The sequence below is a fragment of the Rhinoraja longicauda genome, chromosome 12 (assembly GCF_053455715.1).
Source record: "Rhinoraja longicauda isolate Sanriku21f chromosome 12, sRhiLon1.1, whole genome shotgun sequence".
Lineage (NCBI taxonomy): Eukaryota > Metazoa > Chordata > Chondrichthyes > Rajiformes > Arhynchobatidae > Rhinoraja > Rhinoraja longicauda.
The window spans coordinates 23,118,114-23,131,231 of record NC_135964.1 but is presented as its reverse complement, the minus strand read 5'-3'; the positions used below and the strand labels follow the sequence as shown (position 1 = coordinate 23,131,231).

General features: G+C 40.1%; 1 protein-coding gene across 4 annotated transcripts in view; it reads right to left on the bottom strand.

Annotated features, from left to right (window-relative positions):
* Positions 1–6,703: 6,703 nt before the first annotated feature.
* Positions 6,704–13,118, bottom strand: part of sytl5 (synaptotagmin-like 5) — a 134,743-nt gene continuing 128,328 nt past the window's right edge. For all 4 annotated transcript variants that reach the window (XM_078409170.1, XM_078409174.1, XM_078409172.1 and 1 more), the window contains 3 exons: positions 12,236–12,371; positions 10,910–11,118; positions 6,704–8,535 (listed from right to left, as the gene is read on the bottom strand). In XM_078409170.1, coding sequence (XP_078265296.1) covers positions 8,393–8,535; positions 10,910–11,118; positions 12,236–12,371 — 488 coding nt within the window. In that variant the 3' untranslated portion in view covers positions 6,704–8,392. The remainder of the gene's footprint in view (positions 8,536–10,909; positions 11,119–12,235; positions 12,372–13,118) is intronic.

Sequence of the window (13,118 nt, the reverse complement as noted above, 5' to 3'; positions counted from 1 at the left end):
ATAACCACAGCCAATCCTCACTGGGTTGACACAAGGCAGATGGCTTATTTTGATATAGATTTAAAGTGGGAATAATATTGTTTAATGCTGTGCATTAGAGAGAGGGAGTAAATATAATCAGCAGGTCGTCTGATAGACAATCACGCCACACCATGATTCTTGGTTGATCAAGGAAACTATGCACTACAGTGCAGCTAAACTTTGCACTGGTCTGTTTTGTGTTCATTTATTGTTCTGGACAGTGTATTTTTGGAGACGAAAAGATGCCGGTACTTATATACATTTCAGGTGGTGCTACTGACTGCTGTACAGCAATCTAGATTTCAAATTTGCATACACTCACAAAACCGCATTGCTTCTGGATAGATAATGAGAAATAAGTGCAATATAATATTTGCATGGATGGCACAATTCTGATCAATTTCAATATATGCATATTTGAATTGAGTTAATCACTTCGTAAGGAAATTCCAAGTTGGGTATATTCCAGAAATTGCAGTGTTTTACTTAAGAGGGCGAAATGTAAGGGACTTCAGGTACCAGATATTAATATAAATATTCATGAATTTTAAATCCATTGCTAATGTAGTAAGTAGTATCTTCAATACATTATGCAGCATTGACAAATGTTACCAATTTTAAAAAGTCCGATATTTGCAATACCACAACAATGTTAGTTTAATAATAATAATAATAATAATAATAATATTCATTTATTGTCATTGCAACGAGTACAACGAAATTTAAAAATAGCCAATCCTGACGGTGCGTACAAACATATATGCAATAAATGCAAAAACAAATAAATACATAAATACAATTAAATACAATTATATTAAGTACAAGATTTTTTAACGGTGTTGCCTAGTGCAAAGGTAGTGTTCAGTTCTCGTATGGCCCTGGGGTAAAAACTGTTCTTAAGTCTGTTTGTTCGGGATTTGATCGACCTGAAACGTCGACCAGAGGGCAGATGAACAAACAGACGGTGGCCGGGGTGGGATGGATCTTTTATTATTTTGCCTGCTCTACTGAGGCAGCGTAGGCTGAACAGGTGCTCCAGGGAGGGCAGTGAGCAACCGATGATCTTCTGGGCCGTCGTGATGACCCTCTGAAGGGCCTTCCTGTCCTTTTCTGAGCAGCTGGCATACCATGTGGTTATATAGTATGCCAGCACACTCTCGATGGAGCAGCGATAGAAGGACAACATGAGCTTCTCCTGCAGGTTGGTTTTCCTGAGGATCCTCAGGAAGTGGAGTCTCTGCTGTGCCTTCTTTACTGTGGTGATGGTGTTGGTAGACCAGGTAAGATCCTCTGCGATGTGCGTACCCAGGAACCTGAAAGCTGGTACCCTTTCCACACAGACCCCATTGATGTAGAGTGGGTCGTAATCTCCACTGGTTTTTCTGAAGTCAATTATAAGTTGTAAAAATGCAATAATATTCATAAAAGCTGTTTGGTTAGATTGTTTACTCTTTGCTACTTGCGATAAACATGTTTGTGTAACAGCCGTGCTGCTGTGAACCCAACTTCTGAAATTAGGCTGAAGTCAAGGAAAGAGCATTTGTGGTAGAGGGCAATTGGAATCAGAGGTTGGAAAACTCTGGACTAGTTACAATTGCAATCAGGATGGTGATTATAATTATCAAATGGGAAAATATTAGTACAATTTTAACTGGTAACGAGTGTCTTTTCGATTGACAAGATGGTATTAAAGATTAGCACCGAGAAGTCAGTGATTTTCAACAGAGCAGTGAAAACTAATTAGTCATAGTCACACAGCACGGAAACAGGCCCTTTGGCCCAACGTGCCCATGTCAACTAAGATGCTCCCTTGACACTAGTCGCAGGTTAGGCCCATATCCTGATAAACCTTTCCTATTCATGTACCTGTCCAAATGTATTTTAAATGTTATTATACAGGTCCACCACCGATTTTCCGGCAACTGGTGGTCCAACACCTCTTTTAATCCAGAAAAAATTACTTGAAATCCCCCTGAAAATGTATTGCCTAGGCCGGATGAGGCAGCCGATCTCGACCTCACCGGGACTTCCATGCTGATGGGCGTGTCAAATTAGTTCCCTGCAGCTGGGGCTCTGGAACTCCTGCCTAGTCGGAGCCGGCAGATTTGTTCCCATAACCAACTTCCGAGGCCGGTATCTCAGCCGCCCGGCGGCCTAAGTGAACCGTTCCAGTACCGTTCGACTCCTCATGGAGGCCCTGACCACGGTTGGTCCGGCAAAACGGATAGTCCTGAAATGCTCTGGAACCAATAGTGCCGGAAAATCATTGATGGACCTGCCTCAACTACCTCCTCTGGCACTTCGTTCCATATTCCCATCACCCTCTGTGTGAAAAAGTTGCCCCCTCGCGTTCCTATTAAATCTTTCCCCTCTCACCTTAAACCTATGTCCTCTGGTTCTTAATTTCCCAATAATTAAGTTAGGAATTCCTAGAACGTAAAAGTATAGTTCATTTTGATCAGATCTGAAAATTTCCCATCACGATGCTAACATCAGATTGGCTCCCATTACATTTACTCATGATGAGAAAAGGCAAATGTGCAGTTTGGGCATATTATGATTTCAAAAGGCATTTTTCTTATTCAACAAAGGCTGAAACTGGTTGACTGTGTGTTTTAAGAATCTTGGATAGTGCAAGCAGATTTTGCATGTTTTGAGAACCATGTTGGCAAAGTTGTATGATTTTAGTATTGAGCTGATAGTAGAATGTGTTAGTTATTAGTACTAGTACTAACACAATAGTATTAATACAATGTTCTGTTTACTCCCACGCAGGTGGTAGATTTAGATTATTTTGCAAGCTGCATCATTGAGGATAAATAACATGCCGAGTGAGTGAGGTAGAGTGCAAATGCATTAATACAAATCTTGAGAGCCATCCATTGTCTCTTAATTAATTAATGTGAGTAAAATTTGACAATATATTTTCACACACAGGTGTAAAACACAGGTCCATGATTACCATTGGACAAACAAAGCTTTAACATTTGCCACGTTGCTGTGTTCTTGCATATCTAATTTGAGTTATATTTTATTGCTTTTTAACATCAATCCTAGTTATGCATTCAAATCAGTCTTGTGATCAATCAATGAAGTGGTGATTTCATAAAATGGATCTAAAATGTTGAGGATGCTTTGTTCAGAGATTAAGCTGTATCTGGGATATTTGGATGAGTATTGACTTACCTGATGCACTGCTTGGATTCAAAAATGCAAATACAAGGTAAGGAGCCTGAAGAGCTTTAAACCTAGTGGCTCAGCAGTAGGGGTGCTGCTACAATGTTGGCTACCCCCCAGTCTTCCATGACCTCACCTTTTTTCTGGAGAGAAAATAAAGATCTTTGTCAAAAACTCCAGTAATCTCCCGTAAATTATCTGGGATAGATCCCATCAGGACAAGGATGTGTATCAAATGCTTCAGCAGGCAAGTATATTTATATATATAGAAATTATTTTGCTGTCTACTTTAATATTCAGTAGGATCTGGTTATTAAGATGATAATCTTGTTGTTAGTAAGATAATTCTTTACTTTGTTATATTCTTAATTTGCAAAGCTTGCGTTTCAAAGTAAAGAATTTTTTGCATAAAGTGACATAAACATTATTTAATTGTTCTCCTTAATTTATCAGTATTTTCAACACTATGGTGTGGTGGAATATGTTTGGCTGCCAGATTCGTTAATACTGGTGATTTGGTTTTAAAAGATAATAATGGATTGAAGAGCAGGGGCTTTGTCCTGTCGATGCAGTTGGCGATTGTGGAAAGTTGAGATAATGTTGGGATTTTTTCATCTCTCAATCTTCTTTGCGTATTAGCCTTAAATTGGTCAACAATTCAAAATATATTACTTTAAAATTGCATTTAAAAGCCCTTATGAACAGTAACCTCATGTTTTGTCAATGGAGCTGAAATAGAGTTAATGCTTCAAATTCATAGGTCTTTTATTGTCACGTGTACAATTAAGGTACAGTGATATGTGAATTACCATGCAGCCATACGAAAATAAAGCAACAAGACACACAACTACATAAAAGTTAACATAAACATCCACGACAGTGGATTCCCCACATTCCTCACTGTGATGGAAGGCAGAAGAATCCAATCTTCTTCCTCTTTATCCTCCTGCGGACGGGGCAGTCGAACCATTCGTCGGGGCGATCGAAGCTCCCGCGGCCTGGAGTTCCCAAAGACCGCGGGCTCCGTGTTGTTAAGTCCTCAAGCACCCACGGTTGGAGCTCTCAAAATCGGTTTCCAGCAAAGGCCGCCAACTCCTCAATGTTAGGCCACAGTGCGGACGGAGATACGATACGGAAAAAAACGCATCTCCGTCGAGGTAAGAGATTAGAAAAAGTTTCCCCCAATCTCCCCCCACTTCCCACATAAAACAAGCTAAAGAACACTTAAAAACATACATTTAACACATACAATTAAAACACAAAGAAGGAAAGGACAGAGGCAGCCATTGCCGGTGCCACCCGGTGATCTTTAATCAGAAATGATGAAGAGGTTCTGGTGAAAGGTCATCAATCTGAACTTTTAACACTCATCTTCACAGACTTGTGGAGTAATTTTGTTCATGTTTAGTTTAAAAAAAAATTGTAGATACACTATCTGTCGCTGAGCAACGTCGTGTGAATGTTTTTGCAGATGCTTGGATGTTGAAAAGACCTGTATTTTTCCCATTATGTACGGAATGCAATCATGTGTTGTAATGGAAGCTCTGTGCTCAGAACATGTTGCTCTGTTTCTGGTGCATCTAATTACCAAGTGCTTCTCTGTCCCTGGAATGAAATGCAGTGCCGAACAGGATTAAGGACCTTACCCACATCCTCTGGCTCCACACATAAATTCTCTCCCGTGTTCTTAAGTGTAGGAAGGAACTGTAAATACTGGTTTAAATCGAAGATAGACACAAAATGCTGGAGTAACTCAGTGGGACAGGCAGCATCTCTGAAAGAAGGAATGGGTGACATTTCGGGTTGAGACCCTTCTTCAGACTGATGTCAGGAGAGTGGGAGGTACAGAGATAAAGAAGTGTATAGATACAGAAGTGTAAGGTGTGAAAACAGGACAATGGGAAGAGATCAAGGAAAATGTAGAATAGATCATTGTTAGTTGGGAGAAGGTAACAACAAAGCAGTCTTAAGTGGACTTATCCTTTCCGCCGCTTATGATCCCTCCAGTATGTCCTCTACCACCTCTTTTATATCCCTCCCGTTCACATCTGAAACATCTATATCCTGGAACGTTGATTCACCAGTCCTGCCCTTCTCTCAACTAGGTTTCTGTGATGGCTATAATATCGTAGTTCCATGTGTATTAATCTAGACACTAAGATTATTTCCCTTCATGATATAATTCATCATTGCATTGAAATAAGTACACTTCACTTTAGGGCGTTGCAGTGGTAGAGTTGCTGCTTTACAGTGCCAGGTACCTGAGTTCAATCCTGACAACTGTACTGTTTGTATGGAGCTTGTACGTTTTCCCTGTGACTGCGTGGATTTCCTCCGTGTACTCCAGTTTCCTCCCACATCCTAAAAGCGTACAGGTTCATAGGTTAATTGGCTTCGGTAAGATTGTAAATTGTCCCCAGTGTGTAGGATAGTGCTAAGTACAGGGTGATTGCCAGTCAGCGCAGTCTCAATGGGCTGAAGGGCCATTTCCACAGTGTATCGCTAAAGTTCAGACCGTTATTTATGTTCTATTCATTTTCATAGCCCTGCCTGTTTTTCTTATGGACTAAACCTCCACCGTCACTTTGATCCCTCCACCAGTTCGTTCCCACTCCCTCCACCACACCAAGTTAAACCTTCCTGAATAACACGAGCAAACCTCCCTGCAAGGATATTGGTGGCCATCTAGTTTGGGTGCAACCCGTTCTTCTTGTTCAGATCCTACCTGCCTTGGAGGAGAGCCAAGCAATCCAGGTATATGAAACCCTCTCATCTGCACCCGCTCTTTAGCCACTCATTCAACTGCATGTCTCCATATTTCTGGCCTGCATGTGGCACAGGAGTAATCCTGAGCCTACAATGCTAGAGGACTGCTTAATAACTCATCTGTTCCTGCCACGGGAGGCCCTGCAGCAGCCGGGTGAGGGAGCGGATCGAGCGTAGCCTGTGGCAGTTGCACAGAGCCACAGTGGCAGTGGAAGGAACCAACAGCATTGCACTAGGCCAGGCTCAGCCCATCATCATCGATCCAATGCCTCCAAAGATGCTGGGCCTTAAAGTGAGAAAATAAGAAATTAATATCTTCTTGGGCTAGATTTCCTTCTTGGATCAGAAAGGAGATCATTGGTGAAGCATCCAACTGGTTTGAGAAGATTAGATGTGAATTGGATATTCCATTTAAATAATGTTTATTTGATGTTAACACTTTTGCATTGCGTGACTTATCAGAAGCTACCTTGAGTGTTCATTTTTCTGGTTCTCTGAAATTATTGTGTATATCACCACCTCCGATGTTCTCATGAACCACCAAAAGGTATGCTATTGTCTGTCAGTGTTTACCTTGTTAATTCCACTACAAAGGCCAAGAAGCAACATACCACGGTGATGATTATTAACCAGGATAGTTAAGTTTGCAGTATTTTCTCTTGTTTATGCAGGTAAAGTATTAAATAAATACAAATATACATAAGAATAAATGAATATTTTTATGTTAAAAGAATTGCTTTACAAATGTCATTGATATAAAGAAGTAGAAATGTCAAGTTTATTTTGCCATGTTTTGATGACAAGGAACTGTGATAATATGGAACAGGAACAGATAAATACCAGTCAAAAAACTGGGAGAATTTCCCCCCATTAAGTCATGATTAACAGGTTCACAGTTAACATTTTGTTTTGACCCATCATTAAAAAAATGGACTAAGGTTATACAATCATTTCAGTATTGTACAGGCCTCACTGAAACCAGTGGAGAATTACCGTAACACCTCTAATGTAGCTGATCTTTCATTTTATTTCACACTTCCCCAGTCTTTGTGTGTAGAATATGGTTCCTTCAGTTTAACTGACTTTATCTTTGATATTCTCTGGCTTTGGAAAGTTGCACTGAAACTTGTAATGTGGCTTGTTGTATTCAAAGCACAAATAGAGTGCCCATTCCCTAGTTTTTTCTATCCATCACCCCCCCCCCCCAGCTATTTTGTTATCCAAGCCCACTGAAACCAGTTGTGACAACTTCACCCGACACTTTTCAATACCTGGAATCAACTAACATCCTTCCGAAGATAGATACAAAAAGCTGGAGTAACTCAGCAGTACAGGCAACATCTCTGGAGAGAAGGAATGGGTGACGTTTTGGGTCGAGATCCTTCCCATCATTTGGAGATATTTTTAACATTAGAATGTTGTGGGTGACACTGGATGAAATGCTTATTTCTACTCGAGGTTAATCCAGTGCACCAGAAGAGTTGCTGTAACTGTAGCTGAATTAACGTATATTTTTGTTATTTGTAACCTGTTAGAATCCATGAAGATAATCAAACCTGGCTTTGGTGTGGTAGTTACACAGTAGGTATGCTGCTTTTGTTGAGTTGTAGAGGCAACACGTGTTTAGATGGTCCCCAGGATTCATTCACTATGATGGCTTGACTGTTCCATTGTCCACAATTTCAGATTTATTGAGATTCAGTCTGTAATGGTTGAAGTTGTAAGCAGTTTTAAATATCATCACCCTACTTCCTAGTAAAGTGATTACCAGTAGGTTTGATGGACTGTTGAGAGTACATGGAGTCAAACAGCAAAGGTGGACAGTGATTCACAAAGGATCTTCTTCACTCCTGCAATAGTTAGATTGCCCAGCCTCCCATTGAGAAATAGTGCATAGCATAGAAAGCCCAAGAGAGGGAATAAATAAATATATTTTATATGATCAATCCACTGTGCAGAGTAGAAACACCACAGGCTTTGCTACGAGAGAGCAGGGAACGGTTCCCTCTGTCTGTCATGTTTATGTATGTGGTTATAAACTGTACGCAGGTTTACTGCAAGAAAATCCTCTGTACCAACTTTTCATTGAAAGTATCCACCCAGCTACACCAACAGTTAATCTCGTTGGTGGTGGTATCTAGCACAAGAACAAAATACCTGGCTGCTTTATTGAAAAGCTAGACACAGTTGAAAAAATAGACAGAGTATTTACTCATCCAGTTCCAGTAAAGATGACCTTAATTTTTCACAAACTGAACAATTTAAAATAAAAACCCAAAGAAATATATTTACACAAATTAAAAAGTGAAAGTACAAGCTGTAAGTCAATGTTTCATTTTACAGATAAATCTCAACACTTTTATCCTTAAAACTGTTGCTTGACATTTTTTTTTTAACTTTACATTGTATTTATTTCATCTGTTCAGGCTCAGAGTTTACGTTTCCCCATGCTGGATCTCAGCATGATTGTGCTCTCTGCCCAGATACCTGGGTTTGCTATCATTTGTAACCAGACGTGTTGTTCCTCCCCTTGGGAATCATTCCAATCGGCTGCATTCCCATAGCTGTGACCTGTTGAACAACAAATATATGACAGCATAAATATTTAGGATCTTTGCCAGTAATCTCTCCAAAACATGCCAGCAGACCATCCGAACAGACTTTAGCCAGAGGGTGGTGAATCTGTGATATTCATTGCCACAGACAGCTGTGAAGGCTGTCAATGGATATTTTTAAGATGGAGATTGACAGATACTTGATTAGTTGATGTAAGTGTGTCAGGGGATATGTGGAGAAGACAAGAGAATGGGGTTGAGAGGGAAAGGTAGATCTTCCATGACTGAAAGGTGGAGTAGACTTGATGGGCTGAATGGTCTCATTCTATTCCTATATCTTATGAACATATGATTAATAAAGCAGGTTTGAAATAGCCATTTTTCCATTTCCTTAGCTGTATTTAAACAATTTATTTTAGACTTTAGAGATGGCGAGCAGAAACAGACCCTTCAGCCCACCAACTCGTGATCACCCATACGTTAGCACTATTCTACACACTAGGGACAATATTTTTTTTTACCAAAGCCAATTAACCTACAAACCTATACAGCATGGGAGGAAACCGGAGCACCCAGAGAAAACCCACGCAGTCACGGAAAGAACATACAAACTCTGTATAGAAGGCACCCGTAGTCGGAATCGAAACCGGATTCTCTGGCACTGTAAGGCTGCAACTCTAGTGCTGCACCACAGTGTCTCGCTTGAACAGATCATTATAAATCTATGGGATTTTTTTCAAGGCGTGGGAGTCTGCATCAACTTGTCTTTTGGAATTCAATCTAAGTTCTCTTGCAATGCTGACGAAACACGTTAATTGATTGACTGAATTGAAAGTAATCATTAGTAACCAGAACTTTTTGTTTTGAAAATTAGTTATTACCAGGGATTTATTACTCGAAATGCAGTTTAGTTCTCAATTTCCTGCTGCTCTCACCCTTTTGCCTCATTAGCTAGTTGATGGAAGAGACTTCAACTAAAGTTAAGTTGTCAATGTTTGCATCCTTGTATCCCTTCGTTATCACCTCTTCCCCATCCAACAATGGGCCTTTATGGGCTCCACCCTTCCTTGGTCATCTTTGTTCTGGCCTTTTCTTCCCTCCAGTTCCCTCCCCTCTTTCAGTCAGAAGAAGGGTCCCGACCTGGAACATCACCCACTGATTTTCTCCAGAAATGCTGCCTGACCTGTTGCGTTGCGTTTGTGTCTATCTTCAGTATAAACCAGCGTCTGCAGTTCCATTCTACACGGTGAGTTGCCCACAGCCTGATTTTATATCTGGTCCATAAAACATGCTGGTGCATGATCAACCCAGGCTGCACATCTATTGTGCTTTGTGAAAGTGATTATTACCCCAGCTCCACCCACACAGTGACTCAGAGCATAGATCCCGAGGCCCTGCCTGGGAACGCACCGATGCTTTCCACTGTCAAAGATATTCTTTTTACTGTTTTGGTGTCATAGAGTCATACAGCGTGGAAACGGCCCTCTGCCCAACTTGTCCACACCGACCAACATGTCCCACCTGCCTGAGTTTGGCCCAAATCCCTCTAAACTCGTCCTCTCTGTATATCTGCCTAAATGTATCTTAAACGTTGCAATAGTACCTGCCTCAACTACCTCCTCCGGCAGCTCGTTCCATACACCTACTACCCTTTGTGTGAAAACATTACCCCTCAGGTTCCTGTACTTGTGTTCAACTTAATCAACAATGAGATATTTGTTAATTTACAGATGGGCTGCTTTTATTGAAGTATTTAATTCAGAGTATCATACACCTAGAACAGGTTCATGCTCAGAAATTGACCCATGTGCAAGTCCATTTCATAGCTCCACCAAAGCTCACAAATTCCTTTCAAATCTAAACCATGTTTTGGTTGCCTCAACTGTCTGATTCCTGAAACAAATGTAAAAGCTTTTGCTGTTTTGCATATCATTTCCAGAGATCTCGGTGTGTCGTGGAGCTAATCTATTTCAGTATTTTTGAAGAGATGGGATATATTTTTCCAAGCCACCAATTTGGTCAGGCAAATCAGCATTTGTAGCCGTACGGATAGAGCAAATTAATTGATTTCGGTTTAATAAAACTGATACTACACCAGTATGCTTTAGCTGTAGAAAAAAAAGAACCGTAGATGCTGGTTAATGCACTAAAGGACACAAAGTGCTGGAGTAACTCAGCAGGCCAGGCAGCATCTCTGGAGAACATGGATAGATGAGGGGTTGAGACCCACTTCAGACCCCTGATCAGAACAATTCCTGTCTGGCAACAATTAAAACCAGAACTGACTTAGGTTTACTATCCGTTAACTAGCAAACAGGTCATTGAGGAAAATTAGAGGTCAGAGTTAGAGGTCAGATTTAGAGATCACTTAATCAAAGGAAAGTAATTACCATTGCCATGGCCCAGTCGAATGCCACCTAAGAAAACGTTGCTGGAGAGGGACTCTTTGTCCCAGACGGTTAGCTCGACAGAGACATTTTGTAGATCACTGAGGTGCAAGCCAGTATAAGTGAAGGTGTGGTTCCACTGCGGATTTACACTCTTCTTAACAATATGCGTTTTGTGCTTGGAAGCCTTGTTGTTATCAGGAAGTAAGTATCTGAAGGAAGCAATACATTCATATTTTAGTCCAACAAAAGAGAAAATCTCTGAACATTCATTGCCTATTGGGATCTGTCTCCTGCAGATTAGTCTGTCTTTTTTTTAAATGTAGATAAAGGGTGATACGAAAAATAGTTTATGATCAATTGATGCTGGTAATTTATTCCCGAAATAAAATAAAACAAGTTCGTAAATTTCCTGGATTTGGTGTTTTGTCAATCCCAGGATCACACCAACATAATGTTATGCCTATAGACATATTGTGATGATGACTAAATAATGTCATTGCATAGAGGACCTTGAGTGTCCTTGTTTATGAAACATAATGTTTTGGTGTAGATGCCTAATAGAATGGCCTATTTGCAAAGAGTTGGAGTATAAAGGTGTAGCATGTTAATGAAACCAACCTGTACAATTTTGAAGTGCTTATTTTAAGGAACAACATATTTGAATTTAAGTTCAAAGAGATTTAAAAGATTGATGGAGAAACAAGGAACTGCAGATGCTGGTTTAGAAAAGACACAAAGTGTGGGAGTAACTTAGTGGGTCAGGCAGCATCCCTGGCAGACATGAAGAGGTAATGTTTAGGTTGGGAACCTTCTTTAGACTGATTAAGGGGAGGGGAAGAAAACTAGAAGACAGGAGGGGCAGGACAAAGCATGTTAATAGGTGAACACAGGCAAGTGGGATTTTGAAAGGCAGATGGTTTGTCAAAGGGTTGGTTGCTGGTTTGATGGAATTTTATGAGAAAATGTTGAGCCTACTTCTGAACTGTATTCTTCGTGGCAGGTAATCTTATCGAAATAAATAAGATTCTGAGGGGGCTGAAATGTTTCCCATTGAGAGAGCAGAGAACTGAGGGCATAAGTGGCCATCACTCATTTAAGATGAAGATTGAATAATTGTCCACAGTACCATTTTATGGCACCTCTACCACTTCTGCTTTACCTTAGGGTTGCATTTTATTTTCTGCCAGAACACTTATCAATTTTAAAATTGCTTCTTGAATTTCCGTTAATAATTTATGGACACGTTTTACTGTATTGTCTTTAGCTGAGGTACAGATTTTCCAATTTGTTCTTAAAAAAGCAATTGGCAATTTAAAAAAAACTTACCCTTTAACAAAGGTATCTGAAGTCCCTCCAGTTCTTACTGCAGTTAAATTTCTGGCTTCCTTAATAAGCACCTCCACTACTCCGCCATTTAATGTTTGGTTAGAACCTTTCTTTCCTTGATTGAAACTTCTTCTAGCTGCATGGAGAAAGCAAAATTAAATTATCATTATTGCACTCTTCATTTTTGAACTTCAGTTCAAAAGTTCCAATGTTAACTGGCCTATTTTATGTAGTGTATATATCTAGATATAAAGCAAAGGATTATTACAGGCCATGAGATACCCTGTTGAGGACATAAAGATGCATTGCATTCTGGTCTCAACTGAATACTGACCAGCAATATAGGCATCACTATAGGTAAGTAAACATTTGTGACTAAAGAAATATGCAATAATATCTCCATATTGAAAATATTAAAGTCAGAAAGGCGCAAGTGGTCAGACACTAATTTACAGGAGCCATCTGGAAAGTCAAGTTTGTGTTCTGCTAAGCCAGGCATAGTGTCTGTGCGGTGTGGACTTTAAGGAAATTATTTAATCTTGCATGTATAATTTAACTTTTCCTGTAAGATTTTCTTAATCTTGTTTTTTTTGTTGTTGCATTGTTAGTCAAGTAATATAAAGTGGTAGAAACAAGTAACTACAGATGCTTGTTTACAAAAAAAGACAGTGGTGGAGTAACTCAGTGGGTCAGGCAGCATCTGTGGAGAATGTGGATCGGTGACTTTTCAGGTTAGTACCCTTTGAGGAGAGCAGCTGGAATCACAGAGGGGAAGCAGTGAGAGAGGGTTTCAGAACCCCTGTCAGAATGAGGAGGAGAACCTCTTCAAAGTTGTATACCTTGAGGAGATTTTGTAGTGGATCTGAGGCAGATGAATTACTGG